The sequence below is a fragment of the Python bivittatus genome, unplaced genomic scaffold (genome assembly GCF_059951505.1).
Source record: "Python bivittatus isolate LINGU-HERP-01145 unplaced genomic scaffold, Pbiv_v1 ctg000480_np1212, whole genome shotgun sequence".
Classification (NCBI taxonomy): domain Eukaryota; kingdom Metazoa; phylum Chordata; class Lepidosauria; order Squamata; family Pythonidae; genus Python; species Python bivittatus.
Window position 1 is genome coordinate 24,794,485 of NW_028277075.1, and position 22,830 is coordinate 24,817,314.

The following is a 22,830-nucleotide window of genomic DNA, read 5'->3' on the forward strand; positions in this document are numbered from 1 at the left end:
GATGCGGGAACGCCCCTTAACCCAACTCCGCCCCCAACTCAATTCCTAACGGCCAGTAGCGCTTTCTATGCCGGCCACGCCTACATACGACGCCCGCGTTTTTGCCCCGCCCTGGAAGGAGGGGCGTTGCATGGCGCATGCTCGGTGCCCTTTGTGTCCCGGGCTGGCTGGCTGGCGGGCGGGCGGCTGGCTGGCTGGCTTGGCAAAGGCCTGCCGCTCGGAGTGCCGCACCGTCCGCTGGGCCCGCTGTGAGAAGGGGACGGGAGCGGCGGTGCGAGCTTCGCCATGGTGAAGAAGCGGAAAGGCCGGGTCCTCATTGACTCAGACACCGAGGACAGCGGCAGCGAGGAGAACCTGGACCAGGTGAGTAGTGGCGCTACCGCCGCCGAACTGGGCCCCAGGGCTCCATCGCCGCCTCTTCCTGGATCGTTCTTAGTGGGTGCCTTAGGGCACCCCTCGGATCCAAACGGCTTTCGTCTCTCTCTCCCCGGGCTAGCGCGGAAGGGGAGTCACTGCGGCTCCTGAGGGAGGGGAGAGCGTGCGTATGTATGGGTCGCGAAGAGAGGGCTCTCGGCATTCGCAACAAACGTGGTTGAGTAGATGGAGTAAAGGGGCTTTTGAAACGCGGTGGTGTCGATGCGGTGAAGACGAGTAAAGCTGGGAGTTAGGCGAAAAGGATCCAGTCTGGCAGGTGGCAGGATGAAGAGTGTGTGATGGCTCTGGAGAGCCGTGAAGCTGAGATCTATTTGAACAAGTCTTCTTTGAGTCTCTTGTTCTCCCCTGATGGCTGTGGGAATGATGGGAGATGCGAATATCAAACTTACTTGTTTGGAACCGTTGTAACCACTTTCTCTATGAGACGTTCCTTTCTCTTTCTAAGCTCTATTTCATTTATATTAAAAATTATCCTAGGTTTTGTACCCATCTTTTGATTTGCAACCCTTGCTTGAACTTAGCCAGTTTCTCAATGTCTTTGCAGCATTTATAGGGTTCAGGGACTGTATCGCTGTATCAAAGAAGGTTCCCCCATATAGATTTTTTTTACAGTGCATTCATTGTTGTTGAGTTTTATATACTGAGATTAGTTTTGTCTCTAGGTCAGCCTTTTTTCAATAAGGCACCAATGTGGGTTACAGATACTATCATTCTTTGACAGCATGAAAGGATTCTAAATTCTAGTCAGCATGTCTTAAATCGATTTTTTGTGGAAGGCTGGTTTGATTCCTATCCATTAATATGCCTATTCTTCAAGGTTGTGCTTTGTGTATGAAAGCAATATAATCATAGAACAATGAGCAACTAGTGTAGAAACTAGGCCAAAATCAGTAAATTATAATATACCTTTTGGATAGGAGGAGTATCAAGGTCTTTGTCCATGTCTCCACTTGTATCTAACCATGGTACAAACATGCCCACAGTTTTTTGTACTGTGTCCCCATGACATTACTGTCACCTCATCTCCAGCCTGTGAAAGAGACAGGCTTAAGTTGTCCTTGGCTGTACCAGTGCTGTCAAAATATTTTCCTTTTTATTCTGACACCATCCAAGGACTGTCTCACGGTTCATAAATTGTTAAGATTCCCTTAGATGACTGGGAATAGAGGCACAATTGGTTTGGCAATAGGGACAACATATTTAATTCCAGTAGAGTTTCCTCCTGATTCAAGGATGATTTGAAAGCACAATAATTTGGTAATGATTTTCTGTGTTAATCTTGGGTTCAAAAGCAGGATTTGATTGCTGCTCTTGATGTGTATAAGTTGGGAGATTAATAAATATTTATTCAACAAAGAAACCATAGAATCAGGCCTGATTGTATTGTGTGAAAAGTCCCCTGATATCTTCTCTGTCTTCCTTGTGGTATCCTAAAACAGCGTTCCTGAGTCTAGGGCCTTCTAAATTGAACAAACTCTTATCACTACTAGTTGGCAGCAGCATGGATATGTAGACTGCAGATAATGCCATTGTGGTCTAACACATCTGATGGATGCTGAATCAGAGAAGGCTGAAATAGAGAAACAGTTACTGATGAACTTTTCTGGATCTTGAGCTCATTAGTTGTTCTATCAAGAAAAAGAAGTTTATAGTGGAAAAACTGAGGGTACAGTTTCTTGCAGAAGGTATTCATCAGGGAATAGGGAACAGGGTAGGGATCATAATGGGCAGTACTCTGCCTGCAAATATTTCTCTTATGCCTACAAAGTTCCCAGGCCTGTTTATTTTAATTTTAAGAATTTTTTTTTTTTTTTTTTGCAATAACAAAAAGGGCAATTTTAGAAAATAAAAATCTTAGTTCCTTTGGTAGAACTTTGGAAGTGTATGCATATGCCCAGTAATAAGTATTTTGTGACTGGTCATATCCACCACAACCATTTTTATGAATAGGAGAGTGCCTATGATATTTATGTACTTTTATATAAAAATATGTATTCCATGCTTTTAATACTTGTATTTTAAACCATTCTCAATCTTACAAGTTCCCAAGTACTTTTACTATAGAATGAAGCCATGTCAGTATAAGGCTTTCTATATAGCCTGTCCTCCATTTCCAAGCAATTCTCAAAATTTTTGTTAATTTGCTTTAAGATATGAAGGTTTCAAATCTGTTTCTTTCTTTAAGGTGTATTGATCATATGTTCCTCAGGTTTTATGGCTACCTCTCTTTAACTCAATTACAAGTTTTCATTATTGTTATTTTCAACCTTCAAAGTTAGAATGGTTTCTAACACTAAGTCAGTGTCTCATATTTTGTGGCATGCTATTGAAGCTCAACGTTCTTTATAACTTATGAGATTTCTTTTAGGGAATAACTAAGCCCAGCCTGCTTCAACAGGAAGATGCCTGTTGTATTCAGGTGTTCACAGATGCCAACTGTTTGGAATGGGAAACATACTGTTGGAATGATGTGGTGTGAGGCCAGTTGATAGATATCTATGGAGGTCTCCAATCCTGTTCAGTTTATTGTAATTATGAACATTTCCTATTTTCTCTTTTTTAATGTGCTGATTTGGACAGCCAATGTGGCCACCAATTGTGAGGGATCCCTTGTTCCAGCTGCTTCCTCCTTTTAGATTGGATGGAGATCTATTTCTGTTATTGGAGAATATAAGGAATTTAAAATTGGTGAAGAAAACTACAATCTCAACCAGGAGTAGTTCCAAATGTTAACTAACTGTTGAAAAAGCCTTTGTATTGATCTGTTCACAAGTAACCTCAGTACCAAAGTGGCCAGCTCTTTCTCAAGGTTTGGAAATCCCAGAAATTTTTGTATGCATTTTCACTGTTAATGAAAACTCTGTGCAAGTTTCAAGCATATCAAGTTGTTGGTCATATTCTAGAATAGATGGAGTATACTTCTCAGATTCCATGGAGTTCAGCATTTTCCAACCCTGATAGATTCTGATCTCTTTAGATCTTTCTCATAAGGTTTAATCTTCCATCAACATATTTTTGAACACATAGCATTTTCACTCCTGGAGATAGCTCCTGAATTTTTTAACAGTTGGGTGTAGGAGCTCATCCTATTTCCCGTTATTCTTTCACTGGCAAAAAAGAAAAGAAAAGAAAGAGATCAAATATGTGATGTTCTACAACAGGTGTTAGTATCACTGTATCAAGTCTGATACCACATAGGAACTAACTCTTCTTATGTAACCAGAATAACATATAGTGGTAAGTCCAAGTGCTGTTTTCCAGCAATTTGGCCTGGAATTGAAGTTAATGCCCTTATTTTAAAGAGGCTGATAGCAACTTTACATGGTGTACCAGAAGATAAGGTTAATTAGTTATTTTCTGTAATGCAGTGTCTATAGGAACACCATTTATGTCTTCTCGTATTTATAGTTTGTGTTGGAATTTTCCTGTTGGAATTTTTCTGGCTTCTGCTGACCATCCTTCAAGGAATCATTTACTGTAGAAAAGTAATTTCTTGATGGTGCTCTCCTTGGCCAAGTGGATAAGCACTTTAGGATGTTCTCAATTAGGTAAGAATTATATGTTCATTCTAATAGGATTGTTCACAGTTTCATCAAGTTTGTGACTTGTCAAAAAGATGCACAAGGAAAGGTGGTATCCAAATCTACTATTAGTAGGTGGTTTCAGATCATATGTTGCTTTCGCCCTACTAAGGTTGTCTGCCAGATGTGGGACTTCCATTCAGTTGATGCAAATACGTATTCCTCTACAACAAGAAGCATTAGAAGTGTTCATATCTGAGATTATTGCTTTTCTGTATATATTTACTGCCTGCTTCAACTCCTTTTCATCAAGAATAGAGAATATTTGTGCTTCTGGTCAGTAGCAGGTGGGCTCACTCCCATTATATCTGTATTGAGCAACTCTTTAGGAATGCATTTCCTCAGATTTCCACAACTGAAATTCTGTTTTCCTCTTGTTACCATATTTTTTCTTACCTTTTCTTCTGATTATATTTATTTGTAAATCTTTTCTAGTGGTTAATGCTATACTAGCTTCAAGTACTACAACTTGAGTGCAGGGGTCATTTTGGGAAATACTATTACATTTTTCTAATGTTTAATCCAATCTTTTATGGAAGAGAAATTAAAACAAACTTATGTGTTGACCAAGATAACACTTCATGGTTTACCTTGCTGCTAATTCTTATTCAGTCACAACTACAGCATGAGTTACTTTTGCTTTGAAAGTTAAATATGATTCTCTGAGAAACGATAAATGATTTCCAAATGTATACAGATAGTCCCCGGGTTAAGAACACCCAGTTTAAGGACAGCCCATAGTTAAGAACAGTCTATTGTAGCAAAATTTGAGTTAAATACCCAATGATTCGAGTTAAATACACAATATTCGAGTGAATTACACAATACTACTTATACAGTATTATACAATAATATTGTTCCGGCTTAGATACAAATTCAACTTAAAGACAGACTTGGGAACAGAACTTGTTCTTAAACTGGGGACTACCTGTATTCTATTCACACATCAACAAAACTAACACCATTCTCTTTAAATACATGTACTTGAAACTGATTTTACTGAATTTAGTCGAAGTAACTCCTATTCATTAAATGAATAGTCTACATCAAGTGCTGTGTATTGGCACTTCCTTTCACTCCATCTATTGAGGTATGCATCAGATATGCTATAGAGAGTCTTCCAGTCCTTTGGAGCTGAGCTGGTACACCAGATAGAGTGGGAAGGAAAAACCTGTTCTGTCATAGAATGATACTACTGGATATAATCCAAGACTTTCCCCAATCAGTTTAGACCCATATCTTTAGTATTATGGTAGGTTATGTAGGAAGCTATACAAGTATGAATGGTTGCTTACTTCTTGATGAGACAGTTATTTTTAATTTGCTTTAATATTAACATCAGGTTTTATAGCTTGAGGGTACAAATAAAAAATCCTAAATTTTGTATCAGTCATGCACATCATTAAAAGTAATTGGCAAATTTTGAATTTTTTAATGATTTTATTAAACATTACAATTAAAAAAGTAAAAACTAACATAAACTAAAAAGAATAAAAGAATAAAATGCAAAAATAGAAAGTGCAGAAAAAAGAAAAAAAATGGAAAGAAAAGTAAAAAATAAAAAATATATAATAAAGAAAAATAAAAGAAAGATATAAAGAAATGATTTCCCCTTCATCTCAACAAGTATAAACAATTTTAGTAACATTACCTTCTCTTAAAATGCAACAAATAAACTCTTCTTCCCATATTTCATCTCTTATTTATAAACAAATCTTTAAAGCCTCACCATTCAGTCCTGGTCAGCAAAAGTCCATTAAAGGTTACCAGAGATAACAACATATCTATTTTAACCTTGATCAAATAAACCAAATTTACGTTCCTTTTATTTTTAACAATCTTCATCTTTAATCCCTTCAAATAATGTCCTAGAACTTCCTTTCTTTTCATTTTTTCTTTGTCCCTTCTCACAAAATCCTTCAAAATTTTACAGGTCTCTTTTGTAAATCCAATATAGAAAAGTTATGCAAGTCACTCTTCTGGTTTATTATTTGTGTATCCTTTTTAATTATTAAGACATCATCCGGTTTCATTTGCATATCCAGTGCAGCATCTTTTTTCATATCATTCTTGTAGCCTGTCATTTTTAAATCGACCAAATTAATGTCAGTCTTGTCCAGTAAAATATGTTCCTCTTCCTTAACATTTTTGAAAGACAGTCTATCTATAATGGCAGACACTCTTAAAATTAACTTCTGAATCCATTATTTACAAATATCCTTCAGTACATCCAGTGTTAAAGTATTTTGCTCCATTCCGTTTTTAGTAAGTTAAATTTTAGTATTCTTCTTTAATTGTAATCTTTAGTTCCTCCTGGTTTCTCTAGTGTCCAGCCTTCAAAGTCCCATCCTGTTTTGTTTTTTAAGACTCAAAAGGCAGCAGTTTCCCAAAGGAAGGATTTTTATAATTAATTTCAGAATCTTATTTCAAATTCATCTGGATCCTTAGTCCATTTGTAACTTTCCAAAATCAACTTTCTAATCACACTTTTGCAGTTTATTCCAGAAAAATAATTGTTTTTAGTCCTTAAACTTGTATTTAAAACTTCTTTCTCTAAGGATTGAAGGAAACTCACCTGGTGAATGCTATAAAACCTGTTGATCTGAAGGTTCTTAATAGTCAAGAAGCAGTTAAGTAGTTTCTGAAAGTGATTAAGAAATGAGGCTCGGCAAACCTTGTGTCTGTATAGGTTACATTACAGCTGTGAGAGCTTAATTGAATTCTGTCAACTGTCCGGAGTATGTGTGGGCAATCTCACAGTCTATCTGGAAAGACTGTGCCGGTCAGAAATCACCATCTGCCACAATGTCATTCCTGCTCCTTCAGGAATGTCTAATTTGGCATGAATCCTCACCAGAAGTTGTACATTTTGAAAAAATGTTGGGTTCTTTGCACTCATTTGTAGGTGAGAAAGCATAGCTGTATAATGCTTTCATCAGAAAAGACAGTTGTTGGCTGTGGAGAGAGCTAGAGAAAAGAATAAAACTGCTTTAATATATAGAAATAAGAGGGGAAATGGAAAATAAGAAAGAAATAGAACAAAAAGTATCATTATACATACAGGTAGTCCTTGACTTATGACTACAATAGGGACTGGAAAATTCATCATTAAGCAGTGCGGTCATTAAGTGAGGCATCACATGACCGCACCTGATTTTACAACCTTTTTGCTGTGGTCACTAAGCAAGACATCACATGACTGCAACTTGCGATCTTCCCTGCCAGCTTCCCCATTGACTTTGCTTGTTGGAAGCTGGCTGGGAAGGTCACAAATAACAACTATGTGACTGTAGGATGCTGCAACTGTTGTAAATGCACATTTCCCAAGCCATGACAGTGGGATGCTGCAGTGGTCGTTAAGTGCGAGGACCGGTCGTAACTTTTTTCCAGCACCGTTGTGATTTTGAACAGTCACTAAATGAATGGTCATAAGTCAGGGACTACTTGTATAACATACAGTTCTGTTTTTAAATACTTTAAACCATGACCACACAGAATAATATTGATTAGTGGATAGAAAACTAGTTAACTAGCTAGATCAATTATGTTGATAGACAGCCAGTTAATAAGAATTAATACATATCATTAATCCCAGATTGATTATATGAGTTTATGTGTCTGTTGTAATACAATTTTTCCACCCCTGCCCTGCACAATAAACCTATAATTTTTCATATATTGATACCAAAATCTTTGATACATAATTAAAAATTACATTCATATCTTGATTAAAAGGAATCAAGCTCCTGACTTGATATAAGAAGGGTCAGCCATTAAACTGTATAATTGTGCCTATTATTGTTTTTAAACTTGATTGCTTGAATTCCATAAAAAGGTCAAAATACATCCCAATGACAAACTGAAAATCATGAAAATTAGCTTCTCTCTCCCCCCCTCCATCTTCATAAGGTTGCTGTAATTTAGATAAGAAACTCTAGGGGGTTGTCCTTCCTATAAAAACGTTATTTATAACTTATACATCTAGTTAAAATGATTTAAGGCTATTAACTATCTTAGGAATCCTCGGTATACACGTCAATCTTGAAATAATATTCAGTTTTATAACACCTTTCCCAAAAATTTTAACTTATCTGTGTCTATATTACATGTTTGTATCTATATTACACTGAGGTAAATAATTTAAATATTTACATATACAAAAATCATAATACAAGATGTTTAAAAGGCTTCAGTAAAACCCAAATTGTTACAATTTTTCCCTTGAACCAATAGGAAGTATATGAAACTTATTTTGATTAATCAGATTGCCTGAATATTTATCAGATTGTTGTACTATGTACATCAATGCATTTTGATAAAGATCATTGATAATTTTCAATAAGACCTAGTATGCTATCAACATATAGTAATAATTCGTGTTTATCTCCAGCAGCTATTATGCACAGGATGTCCTTCGATTGCCTGATTAAAGCAAGGCAGTGGTTTCAACCTCATATTAAATGTAAAAGGAGATAAAGGACATACTTGACAAGATAATTTCATTTACTACAACCCTGATTGAAGTATCAGAGTGCCACATTTTAATCTAGTTATTAAAAAAGAAAATCTGTTGACCAAACGTGCTCCATAAATACAGTATCAACTGCACTTTTATCAAGGGCCTTTCTTTTCATTCAGTGAAACTTTCATCCTTTTATGAAATCAGATTGCAAAAGGTGGGCAACCAAAAGTAAGTATCATCTGTAATCTACGAGAGTCACTGTTAACATATAATCAACATTTAACCAAAAATTGGACAGTAACTTGCACAGCCTCAGTATAATCTTTACCAGCCTTCACAATCACAACCAAATAGGCTTCATTAAAGGAAATTTGAAAAACTTTGTTAAAAAATATTATTATAAATCTACAGGAGGAGAAAAATCAGTGTATGTTATAATAGCATTCAGTAGGATAACCTACAGGAATCTCAAACTTCTGTTTAAATTTAATAGTGTCTACTATTCCCTAAAAAAGAGCAAGTTGCAGCTAAATAAAAGTTTGATCAGATATAATATCTGAAAGAACTGCTGTATGCTATTTAAAATTTTCTTTCTTTGACTCAGCATTATAAACTCAAGTGCAATTTTTTTTAAAAAAAAGCTTTGTTGCTCTTTCAGTGGAGAGGCCAGTAATCTTTCCCCTCACTACCAGCATCTTTGCTTTATATAATTCATTGTTTCAAGTAGCTTTGGATCATTTTCCTCAATAAATAAATGAACAAGTGTAATGTTTTTGACTCATTTGCTTAATTGGATTATCTTTATCTAGTTTTAGGATTTGTGTGGAGAACAAATCATGTTTTAGGTCATTTATGCAGAAATATTGAAAATTCAAAAGGGTTCACAAACTTTATAAACTCTGTAATTATTAGCTGTTCTAGTTATTAATATTAAAAATGTCCTTCTGATAGTAATTTCTTGTTCCTGTACATATGTCGAAGACTTATTAATCAAGGTCACTGTGCCCTGGGCAAATTTTGAATTTTCCCTAATATGTGCTCAATCCATATTCTAAATAGAACATCTTTGTCATATGCAAGAATGTGAATTTCTTGTAAAAAAACAAACAAACTCCAAGACTTAAATTGTATAGTCTGTAATTCTCCTCTTAGAATGAAAACTAAGGCCTTGATCATTCCATGCAAATACTAAAGATGACATAATACACTCAGTATTTCTGTAGTTTAAGGGAAAAAATGTTCAAGATAAGCTTTTTTTTTCAAAACACACACACAATCTCCCCCTGAAAAATCATGAAAAAGATACTCAAGAAAAACAAAAATAATAAAAGACTTAGGGAAAAAATGCAATAGAATTACCTTTTAAAATAGAGAAAAATAAACCAGAAGGGATGTATTGAAGGTACAGTGTAGAAACTCCTTGCCACCACCTCCCAAGCCAAAGGTAGCCATCTCCCTTAAAAGCATGTTTTATATAGTAAAAGACCATTACTTTTTAAACTTCATGTGGTCCCAGTCTGTTTGTAGCCTCCAGATTGAAAAATGTCTTCACCCTGGAAGAAGACTGTTGGAGAGAAAGGAAAAAACGTTTAATACTCTTTTCTCCTGCTGCCGGAGGAACTCCATTAAATAATTTGCACTTATCGATTATCTATGGAGACAACTCTGGAAAAAGTGCTAATTGTCTTAGCATTCCATACTAAAGATCCCAGTTGCTAAGATAAATGGAAAATATAGTTCCAGCTTATAGACCTTGAAAATATCACAACAGGACAGAATTTCTGTACTGAATAGAAGCAGAAATCCACAGAATAAGCAGTTTCAGTCTCCAATTTATATTCCATCTGCAGTGAGAAATTTCATGTATGAATTTTTCCATGGGCTGCTATAATGTGTTCTTGCTCAATTTTGTAAGGCATGTTTAAAAAACATACATTATTTCTGCAAAGCAAAACCTATATGCAGGCCATTTCACCTTGAACAGCTTTATTTCCTTTCAAAACTGTTTCTGCATCTGTGGTTTGTTGTTTAACAGAATTTTAAAGTTGAGTGATTTTTTTTCATGTTCATGTTTTAGTAACAAAAGCTTTAGTAAGAACTATACCATATTTTTGTTCAGAGAATCCAGCCTCTGCATCATCGCCAATTACTGTATTTTAGCTTATTGTGAAATGTTTATACGTTCAGACCTTCTAAAAGACTTTAAATTACGAGCAAGATGTTTTAAAGTGAGAAGCAACCTCAAGTAGCCCAAAGCCCCAAACCATAACATTTCTACCACCACGCTTTACAGTTGGTATCAGGTCCCTCTGGTGAAATGCTGTATTTGGTTTTCACCAAACATGTCTTCTGGTACTGTCTTTGCCTTGTCTGTCCAGAGCACATTGTTCCAGAAGTCCTGGTCTTTTCCTAGGTGTTCATGAGCAAACTTAATCTTGCCCTGATATTTTCTCCTGGCAGCATCTCCCATGTGGATCAAAGTTGTGCAGCTCCTCCCACATCCTCTCTAACTGTGTTCTAATTATTCACACATGATGTGGTGCACCTGATTCTAATTTTAGGTGTTTGAGGGAGTGATAAATATAGGGGTGTAATTACTTTTTCCACGTGAAATTTGCATGTATGTTTATTTAAATTACATAATGGACTACAAAATGTAAATGATGCATGATATTTGTTATATCCACTTTATCAATATTGCTGAAAGGAAGATCAAATATCTGTATGTTGAAATATGTTGAAAAAGTCAAAAATTTCAATGAGATGTACTTACTCACATGACTGTAGCTTTCTGTGTAGGCCTCCCTCTCCTATCCAGAGGCTTAGTGGCTTTTCCATAGTAGTTTTAATGAATTGCATGGGTGCAAAAAGGGAAATTTCCATAACGTGTGTAATCTTGGATCGATCTATCTATCTATCTATCTATCTATCTATCTATCTATCTATCTATCTATCTATCTATCTTTCTTCTTAGTGTTTTTCCCGCAGGTGCAGGTCCGCTTTTTCAGATCAACCAAGTTGTTGATCTGTTAGTTGTGACAGGAATTGATTGACCGGCTTGTCACCTGAGCCTGACATCATAGGCTGAGAGAGGGTGACTGGCCCAAAGTCACCCAGCCAGCTTTCATGCCTAAGGGAGGACTAGTACTCACAGTCTTGTGGTTTCTAGCCTGGAGCCTTAACCACTAGACAAAACTGGCTCTTTATTTTATTTTACCAAACTTTATTTATTTATTTATTTATTTATTTATTTATTTATTTAATTAATAACTATTATTTATTTAATATTTTACCAAACCTTATTTTGACAAAAATTTTTTTACTGATTATGATACCAATTTCCAAACACTCAGTTAAATAATGCATGTTTTAATAGAAAATTCTTTGCTGATAACAGCTTAAGTTCAGATTTTTAAAAGAAAAATCAGTGGTTTTGCTACCAAGTAGTGGAACTACATTGGTTATGACATAGTGTTAGAACTTTTTCAATTCTATGTTTCCTTGTTCTCTCATTACATGAAACTGCTGGGCAGCCCTACTTATAAGAATCAAAACGTCAGAAATACAATACTTCAAATAATAAGAATTTGCAGAATCGACGTATTAACTAAGAAAGGCCATGCTTCCAAGAACTTTATTCAGAAAAAGTTCAAAGAACTCTAAAAGGAAAGACATTTCCTATGTACATTTTTTATTTTATTTTGTATAGCAGACCTCAGCATGACGTATTATTTTAAAGAGATTTTAATCGAGATCCTATAACATTCTGGTAGGATTCAGACGGGAGAAGGTATACTTGAGTGGAAATTCTTTCTCTTTAACTTTGGAGCGGGTTCACATTTAAGCGAACTCTGAATTTGTGTTCCTACCAGGAGCTCCTGTCATTGGCTAAGCGGAAACGTGGTGACTCTGAAGAAAAGGAAGCACCTGCTAGCAAGCCTACAGCCTCTTCAGACTCTGAGACTTCAGATAGTGATATTGAGGTTAGTCTGTGTTTAATTATGAATGAAACAAAGTAATGTGAATTAGTTCAGTTCGGGTGCTGAGATTATTATCAAATATGAAACATTTGTACACACCTGTGAAGGTGTGAACAGTAGAATACACTTGATACTGCATGGCTTTGTGATAATGTGTGCTGTGACCTGGGAAGTAGCTAATCCTCCCTTGATTCCTATGGAGAAATTATCTCAAAATGGTTGTTCTTAAACAAAGAAATCTTAGAGGGAAACTCCAGCATGAAATGATTGATTCTATAACTTATCAGGAAGTTCAGTCCTATCAGCTCCAATGTAGAGATAATTTTCATCTGAATTTGATTTATTGATTTAAGAAATGCATGTGCTATCTTTTGATTCATGGTGGCTTATAGAATTAAATACTGTAATAAAAATACCCTGTAATCAACAGCTAAAAATAGCAATAAACAATAAGAGCAAAGTAAAATGGAATAAATTAGAAGTATAACTATTTTGCATAAAAATAAAAAGATCATAACCAATGACTACAAGTGTTCAGTACAAGCTGCAATTACATTGTATGCATCATTACATCTTTATGCAAATGATTTGATTCATGTAATTTGTATGGTGATATTATATCTTTTGCCCCCCATTACCTGTGGATTCCCATGAATATGATTCTGAAGTAATAAGGCCTGCAAATAATTTCTCTTCTTGTTATTGTTGTTATTACTACTACTACTACTGCTACTGCTACTACTACTACTATTTTCCAGACTTTGCTAAGCCAGAGTGGTATTTGGTTGAGATGTAGAGAGTTAAGGTTATTTTGAAGTGCAGTTCCTTATTTATAACCCTTACTTATCCACGGAATTCATTCCTTAGAAGCAAATGGCTCCTTAAATTTAAGGCTTTACAAGAATAATAGAGTTTAATAAAAGTTGCAGTTTCATATACACTTCTGTTTCTTGGTTATACGTTAAATATACTTATCTAAAGAAGATAATATCTGTAGCTCAGGGTTGAACTGTGAAGTCCTTGGTGTTCTCCGAGCTTGGTTGTTTTCTTGCAGACATTTCGTTACCCGACTATGTTACCTAGTCGGGTAATAAAATGTCTGCAAGAAAACAATCAAGCTCAGAGAACACCAAGGACTCTATGCTTATCTAAAGTATTATTTAAAGTATATCTAAAGTATATCTGAGTTCAGTGGGACTGATTTCTGAACAGTCACATGCTGACAAAACTATCCTGGTACATGTAAGAAAGTCCTGCTTATATAGTCCAGGATGTTTCTTCCTAGAGATGCCCATAGGAGGCCTAACAGCAGGCCTTGATAGCACTCTCATGCTCATGCTCTGTACTTACAGTTGTTCAGAAGCATATTACTTCTGTTTAGTGTCTTACACAAAAAAATCCTGAGTGTATTTCCCTAGTTTTTCATTTATTTAGATGGAAGAAAATTTCATTCTAAGAAGAGAAAAATCAGTGAAATCTACTTGGCCTAATTTACTTATGTGTGGCCATAGGCTGTGCATATGAATGTCATGTCTTTCCTTGTTCTGTCACCATTCCAACAGATTGTAGTCTCCCTGGCTTCCCATGCAATCCCAGCAAAAGACATTTTGATGGAATTTTACCCATTGGGCATTTTTCAAATTGGAAACTTGGCCAGCCAAAGAAGCTTCAGAGTGATAGAAAGATGTGAAACTCAGTTACTCTGAGTAGAGCTGTGGAAGAAGTAGCTTTCATTTCTCTGAATACAGCTTATATTTTCATCATTACACTATTTGTTAATTTAATCTGTGGCTGGTAGAAACAAGCTAGCTTTATCTCACTGTTAACGGTGTTCTTGTGGCAGGTGCCATTCTAGCAGAGGATCAGATTTTTGTCAAACAAATTCAAGTTGCATCCTGGTTGAAGGGAAATGGTTAAGAGAAGTGTGTAATGTTGGTTGAAAACTATAACTAATAAAGTTGTATTAAATAAAATATTAAATAAAGTTATTAAAATATTAAATAAAGTTGTATTATTCACTATTAATAGGTAAGATTACCTGTAGTTATGGTACTGAATGACATGCTAAATTGATAACATTCAGAAGTTCAAGAGGAGTTTCCCAATTGTGGGGAAGCAATTACTTTTGCTCTTGTAGTGGTAAACAGTGGTTTAGTGTTATACCTAAATGAAGCTGTTTGCTAGCTTATAAAATACTTCTTGTTCAGTTCTTCGTTCCCTTTTCTAAATAATAAAACTCTCAGTTGTGCTATTTTGTTTAAGGTTATAATACAGTATTATTTGTATTATTTTATAGCTGTGGTTGTCTTATCTCAACTCGCCAAATTAAAATGTTTGATGGCTGCTTCAGCATACATTTAGATTAAAATCCGAACTCTTCTGGGTATTTGGCTTCATGAAATCTTTGAAGATACTTCAGACTTATCTCATAACGCCTGTCTTTCCTTTTATGCCATAGTGGACAGTAGGAGGTTCTAAAAACAAAAAAAAAGGAAAAGCTGCAAAAGTAGATAAGAAGGGAGCCATGAAGAAACAGATGAACAAAGCAGCTTCATCAGGCAGCTCTGATAAAGATACCTCTGCAGAGAGCTCAGCACCTGAAGAAGGTAACAAAAAAAAGAATGCATACATTAGTGACGGGAAGAATTCATACATGGCCTGAATTTACATAGTATATTTACCCATGGGTAACTCAGCCCAGTTTTCTTGGTTTGTATGACCCACTGAACCATAACTTAACTGTACAGGCTGGGTTCACATTACAAGTTTGGTTAAAATTTGATTGGCTAGTTTATGATTCAGGGTATCACAAGAACATGGTCACTTTCTTTTGGGATTAGACCATAGTTTTTTTTCTCTAGATCACTGGCCTTCAAATTTGAGTTACCCAAGGAACCCTTCTCAATGTGAAACATCAGTGTGGAACTGTTAAAAAAATTGTTTCATGTAATACATTTTATTTGAACAAAATGTTAAAATTAATATTGCAGTAATACACTTCATACAACGTATACAGAAACTGTTATGTTGAACCTCTAGATGATTCTCATGGAATCCTGGGGTTCCAGGGAACACAGTTTGAACACTATGGCTCTAGATAATTTATTAATAATAGGACAGGGTGATGCACTAAACATTCATTTTAAAAACTAGTAGAAGCCCATTTCAGTCTCTGTTTAGACTTGGATATAAGGGGACAGAGGAAAAATGCTTTATGTCTTCATTCAAAAGATATTAGTTTTATTTTCAAGGTCAATTCTAATCCTTTCTCCTTTCCTATGCATACAAGTAGCCCTCACTTAACAACCACAATTGGGACTGGCAACTCTGTCACTAAGCAATGCAGTTGTTAAGCGAAACATGTGACCACGACGGGCTTATGACCTCACTTCTCCTGTGGTTGTTAAGCAATCACCCACAGTCGTTAAGTGAGACATCATGTGACTGTGACTTTCAATTTTATTGCCAGCTTCTCCATTGACTCTGCTTGTTGGAAGCCAGCTGTGAAGGTTGCAAATAGTGATCATGTGACCATGGGGTGCTATGACAGTCATAAACGCCTGTCGATTGTGAAGTGGCCAAATGGCGATCATGTGACCACAGGGATACTATGATGGTTGTAAATACAAGGACTGGTCATAAAGTCACTTTTTCAGCACTGTTGTAACTTCAAATGGTCACTAAACAGGGCAGCCATTAAGCTGTATTTTTACCTGAATTTTATATCTTGGCCCTATTCCTGTTAGCTATATTCCTATAACTATATGCAAATAGGAATTTCAATATTGCTATAATGCTGCTCCTTCAGGGTAAGTTTTTTCTTTCTATATTATTGCTGAAACTTACTGAAGTAAACCCAGTAATAAGATACATACATATATACATACTAGTTTAAGGTAAGCACGTTTGTGGAAAGTACAGAAAGGGAGTAAGAAATAGTAAGCTAAAGAGCTAATAAAAGAAAAGGAAATATAGGTAAATGTAGTTTATACCAATCCTGTTCACTAAACCTCTTGATACTTTTCTGTCCTTGCAAACCATTCTTAGTTACATCTCATCATACACCATTTAGTATGTTACTTTTTGTTCCTTAAACTTCACACCTCTCTTTGAAGATCACAGGAACTCCATACAGCTGCAACTTTCTCAGCCTTCCTCTAAACTCCTTCACTCTTTCATCATGTATTTGTTTTGTGATTCACTATTCATTTTCTCTGTATGACCAAACCACCTTGATGTACTTCTTTTGTAGTAGTCACTGTTTTTTGTATTCAGCCCACATTAATTCAGTATCTGTCAGTCTTGTGAGGTAGTCCAGCCAAGAAGACACCCAGGAACACTAGCTCTGTCTTTATTGTAAGGTTACATTAACAGAATCTTACACGTGTGAAAGTACCCCTCCTATCCCTCACTTTTACTCTCCTGAAAACTAGGGAGGAACCTAGTTTCACTACCCCTTCTCCTTCGGACTAAAATGTTGTTTATCAGACCATTGTCTAGGCTGCAGCTCTTCCTTCTGTCTCCCAAGGTCATTCCACATACCATTACAGTATCCATTCATTACTGACCCTGTATCTTTTTATTTAACCACATGCATTTCTTGAGTACCACATTCTTAATATATTCAACTTAATTTTGTGTTTCTCCTGGCACTGGGAAGACTCATGTTCAACTTCACCCTCAGCCTTGGAAGCTCACTGAGTAACTTGAGGTAAATCACTCAGTCCAGTCTGTCTCGTAGATTTGATGTTGTGTGGACAAATGGGAGGAAGAGCACTAAGTACACTGCCTTCAGCTCCTAAAGGAAAGGTGCAATATAAATCTAATAGAGAAATAAGAACAAAATGGGCAGAGCATACCCTTATATACAGCCATGTTCACTTCTTTGGACCATCATTATCCTCACAACACACCACATGCTGCCCACTATCTTTCTACCAGCATTTACATATCTAAGAATTTCTCTGTTGTCCCATTTTTAGTAAACATTAACCAAGATCAATTCATCTAAATTGCTTTAGGTTTTTTGTATATGTATCTCTCTCACTTTCCATTTGCCTTTGGCTGGATGCATTAATGTTCAGAACCCTACTCCTAGTTGTTAGACACTTAATCCTCATTAATATGTAACCTTCTCTTGCTGATGCCTAAATTAAGATACTCCACAGGTGGAGGGGAAGAGAGAGATTGAAGGGCTATAAAGTTTGCCCAATGCAATTAACCCCTTTGTGAGCTGAATTCCAGAGACCTTGCCTGCCACATGGGCTTACTGTAGCAGATTGGAGAAGGACCCCTGGTGCTCTAAGTATTTAATGGGGACAATTTTAATAAACATGATCTTGTTTATTTCAGTCCTGGCACCTCCTTTAATGTTCTCCTGCTTCGGTAACCATCTTGCAAATTCTAAATTAGCTGGCAACACAAGAATTTCAGAAAACAATTATACATTGCAAATATTCCCTGCAAATCATTTAGGTTCTCAGCCAATAACATGGCATTATCTATGTATGAAAACGCATATATGGTCACATCCACCGTCAGCTTATTTCTACTATCACTGTAAGAATTCCTTATACATATATCTACAAAAATATTAAGTAACCTAGGGGACATCACATCTCCTTGCCTTACTTGTTGCTTGAGTTGAACTGTTTGCTAAGTATTCCATTTATTCTCATGTATTCCTTACTTCCATCATGCACTGCTGTTATTGTATTTAGCAACCAGTCTTTGGCTCCCTACTCTTGCAAAACATTCCACAATTTAAGTATATTCACTTTATCATGTGCTGTCTCTAAATAGCAAACATTCATCAAATGTTCATATATTTTTATGACTTCCTGAGAGCAAAAATCTGGTCTGCACACTCTGTCCAGTGTAAAGTCACATGACGCTTCCCAGCTTTTCCTCATTGTCACATCACATACTTTTTCAATCAAAATTCTACCAAACACCTTTAGAGGCATGCTGAAGCAGATCCCACTGTAGTTTTTGCATTCACTCATTACATATGTGTAGGAGAATAGCAATAACATTCTTCCAGCCAGGCAGAGTTGCAGTTTTTTTTAAAGTCAAACAGCCACTCTGTAAGGAAACTACATCCATAATGTAGCCACTCTCCAGGTACACCTATATTTTCTTGGGCATTAACTTTTATAGCATTTGTTTTGATTCTACTGTTTAGTATAACACTATCATTCCTATACAAATCTAATTTCAGTTTCATCCTGAATAATTCCATCACTTTTATTTTTAACTCTACTCTGCTGCAGACAGCCACATTGCTCTGCATTTACTCTCTCTTTTAATCATAACTGTTCCTTACTCTCTGACCATGCCATTTGTAACTGATTATACTTCCATTTTATAAACATTATATAGCTTCTTCTCCTTTTTTTGAGGTAATTATTCTCTTATATGCATTTTTTTCTTTTACAAACACATTTACTTCATAATAACACCAAGCATTCTTTTTCACACTTCCCATGAACGTATATCTACTTTTGTGGTACTCTCTAATAAAACTTTTCTACTTAAGCAGTTTTCCCATCTTCTTTCCTTATCCACTTTCCGTTCAATCTGTTGAAAGAGAATATATCTTCTGATATTATTTCCCCCAGAACCTGTACTTCCTTTTCCTGCAGTCACTTTTGTCTTATCACTTATTTCCTTGCCTTCCATGGTCATTTTTTCACAATATCCACTCCTTATGCTGCCAAAAAGTGCTCTGTCCCACATTGTCTCTCTCTTCACCCTTGTATCCTTGCTTTCACTAGTTTTTTTTTTATTTTTCATTGTAAACAATCCACTCAGTCATGCTTTCTGTTTATATTCATTCTTTTGTCATGTGTACATATAAATAGGCTTAGCCTTAAATCACATAATCAGAATAAGCAAACCTTTTTCTAAGCAGATACTCGCCATGCAGTTATTCTCATTCATACTGGTTCTCCAGATGGGCCAGTCACTTTTCTCTTCACTCTAGTCTTATTCCCACCCATCCATTCATGTTGTCAGAAAATCCCCTGAATCACACTTATTCAGAATCTTGCACAGTTTTCCCCAAAACGCATCTCTGGTTCTTTCATTATCCTTGTTCATTGATGTATTATGTGCAACTGTTACCGTCTATGGATTCCTACTTTCATACATACCCACAGTAACCTGGATGATACCAATTCATACCAATTTCTGATATACAGTTTACCCTTTTATTTATAATTAAGCCCATACTTTCACTTCCCTGTATGTATTCAGTAATTTCGTTCTGCAAGATAAGGCTGCCTTTATTCAGATATATTGCATCATTGCTTTTTCTACAGACACTCAACATTTTTCAATATTTTTCTTTCTTTCATATCATTTTGTAATTCATGCTCTTTGCTATTTACTACTCTTACTCTTTGAATTGCAGTTTTCCATATGCCGTAGTTGTCACCAAATGGGCTCATATTGACCTCTACCAGCCATCATGGCCTTGATTAATCAAGGGTTTCACATAATGCTTTATAATAATACAGAGAGATGTAGATTAGGTTACTAGATTTAGTCATATCCATGCCGCATATCGCACTCTCTGCTAATGGTAGGGACAGTAATAGCCACTTTTGGCACATTTGGCAAGTAGGCCACAAGCAGAACCAAAGCTCAGTTTTACCCACAAATATATTCATACTTTTCTATGCAATTTAGGATTTCTAATCTGGAGTCTACCTTGCAGGCCAACATACTGCTGCCCACTCAGAAGCACTGATACCTATTCAGAACTGTTGGGTTCTGATACGTACTCAATAATAACAAATAATGGTGATGAATGAATGCTACCAATATGTCTATAGAAAATGCACTTACTGCTACTCACTGCAATCTTTCTTGTCCAACTCTGTCAAGCAGTACAAGCTTCAGGATTGATACAAAGACTATATAATAATAATTACGTGTGGAATGCCGGTGCCTTGCATTCTAAAAGCTGTTAGTAGCTGTATACTTAAATATAAGTTACATTCTAATAGGAGCACTTGAAAAATATTTCTGGAGGGAAAAAACCAAAAAAGTAGGAAAAACATAGCTGGAAAGAGAGGATACAGATTGGATGAGGAAGATTACGAGGAAAAAGATTTCTTAGCTATTTTTATTTTTAATAAATTTTGAGGCTTTTGTTTACTTTTCAGAATGCTCTTCAAATGTGCTATTGCTGTAACCTAATTTAGGTAGGTTGAAAAATGCATTTTGGGGTATTCTTAATTTTGAATTCTTCTTGAGTTTCTTGGACCTTTGGTGAATTCCTATAGATTTTGCTTTAAAGTAATTTCTTTTCAGTCTTGTAACTCAATTTTATATGGAATCGGGCCACTTAATCAACTAATCACAGTTCAGCAAGGGCTAACAGGGGTGTATTAAAGTTTATTATCTTCTAGCAGAGTCAAGGTTTGTCAGTGATATCTGCTGTATTCCTCACAGGTATGTGTGCATTCTATTTTTATTCTATATGTTACTTTCTAAAACAGCTTAAACGACAGACAGGTACTTGCCTGAAAAGCTTAGAATCCAAATGCTGCTGGGTATGCAGAGGCAGAATGGAAATGCAAGAGTAAGAAGAAATGATTATGAACCTATCATAATTATGAGTTACTTGGCTGCCCCCCCCCCCAATAGTTGTTTCTCTTTTCTTTCAGGAGAAGTATCTGACTCTGAAAGCAATGGCTCTTGTACCAGTTCAGACTCTGAAACTTCATCTGAAGATGAGTTTACTGATGGCTATGGGGAGGATTTTATGGGTGATGAAGAAGATAGAGCTCGCCTAGAACAGATGACAGAAAAGGAAAGAGAACAAGAGTTGTTTAATCGGATAGAGAAGAGAGAAGTTTTGAAGAAAAGGTGAGCTTTTGGTTAGGATAATTTGTGCAGCCTTTTCATATTACTGTATGTATGCAACATTCATTTCATTTTAGACTTTCTAGAATACATGTTTTCTTTCTTTTTGCTCCATATCACTTTTCAGCTTTCTGAAGAAAATGTCAGAAAATTGGTTCTTAGTTAGTCTTTGGTTTTATCTGTGAAAAACAAGCATAACCATAGAAGAAATGCAGATGCACAAATAATTATTAAAATGTAAGAAGTTACCTGTATCTGTTGCCTGTACATTTCACTTTTATTGATTCATAGTCATGCTCTCAAAAAAGGCAACACAGCTACTTGAGCCTGACAGAAATAGTGGAGTACAATTAGGCGTTTGCATAAAATGAGAAATGTGGTTTTGCTCCATGCATGGCCCAAATGTATTACTGTTCTGAAGTTTAGTCAGACCATTCCAGGTGTGTCCTGCTCCATCCAAAGCAAAACTGGATAACTTACATAGATCCCGGTTTCAGCTAAGACAAATATGGACAAGTATAAAAGAGGCCAAGGCTGGTGTATCTAGTCCCTTGTCCCCTTCTCGTCCATGTGGTCTATGTGTCCTAGTCCACCCAGTGTCCACCTTCCTCTTGCTTTCCCTTAGCCACCACTCACAATTGAATTCAGTCTGATCTACCTGTGTGGCCCACCTGCTCTTCCCCGTATGTTCTTCCTCATCACTACCCCAGACTCATCTGAATCCTCTGCTGCTGTGTCCTGCCACCCTTTCCTCCACTATCACCCACCCTGAAGCACCTTTGTTGGAACATGCATTTTCCAGGGCTGTGCACAGACAAAGCACTCCTCAATCGTGTCTGATCTGTTCATGGCCCACTCCATGCACAAAACCTTTTGTACAACAATAGTCATTTTGCACAACACTAGTAATGTAACTCTGTGCAGCCAAAATAAATGCAGAAAATGTGCAGATAAATGTAACTTTGACTGTTTCTTAATAAAAGTGGCTAAACCCTTAAATTTAAAAGCATTTAGAAATGCTATATCCTTTTGTTTTAAGAAGAGGTACATGTGTGTGCAATAACTCACAGCAAATTACTGATGTCCCACCGTCATTAGCAGCAGGAAACCAGAAATCCAGTCTATACCAGACAGCTGATAGGATGACTTGGCTTCCTGCCACTAAACTGGCTAGTGAGGAAGAGCGAGCAGATTCCCCACAGGTCTGTGGATTATACCTTTTTCAGCTGGAGCTTGCAGGCTGCCCTGTCATGCTCTTGAGTTCCTAGGTGGATTGGGTAGTTATTTTTTTTAACCACAATCTTGTGTGAAATTTAAGCAGGATGAAGAGGGTTTTTACAATATAATGAATCATAGAATTCTATATAATTTTATTTGTAGCACAGTGAGTGGAGGTCTTTAAAAACAACTGTTTTGTTCTGATCCTGCCAAACTTGCTTGAAATACTTTTTGGACTTCTAATGTCAACAGTTCATCAGCCTTTCCAACCTGATGTCTT

General features: G+C 36.2%; 1 protein-coding gene across 1 annotated transcript in view; it reads left to right on the forward strand.

Annotated features, from left to right (window-relative positions):
• Positions 1–146: 146 nt before the first annotated feature.
• RTF1 (RTF1 homolog, Paf1/RNA polymerase II complex component) overlaps positions 147–22,830 on the forward strand; it is a 40,626-nt gene continuing 17,942 nt past the window's right edge. The window contains exons 1-4 of the mRNA XM_007433672.4: positions 147–363; positions 12,351–12,461; positions 14,917–15,064; positions 21,134–21,335. Coding sequence (XP_007433734.2) covers positions 286–363; positions 12,351–12,461; positions 14,917–15,064; positions 21,134–21,335 — 539 coding nt within the window. The 5' untranslated portion in view covers positions 147–285. The remainder of the gene's footprint in view (positions 364–12,350; positions 12,462–14,916; positions 15,065–21,133; positions 21,336–22,830) is intronic.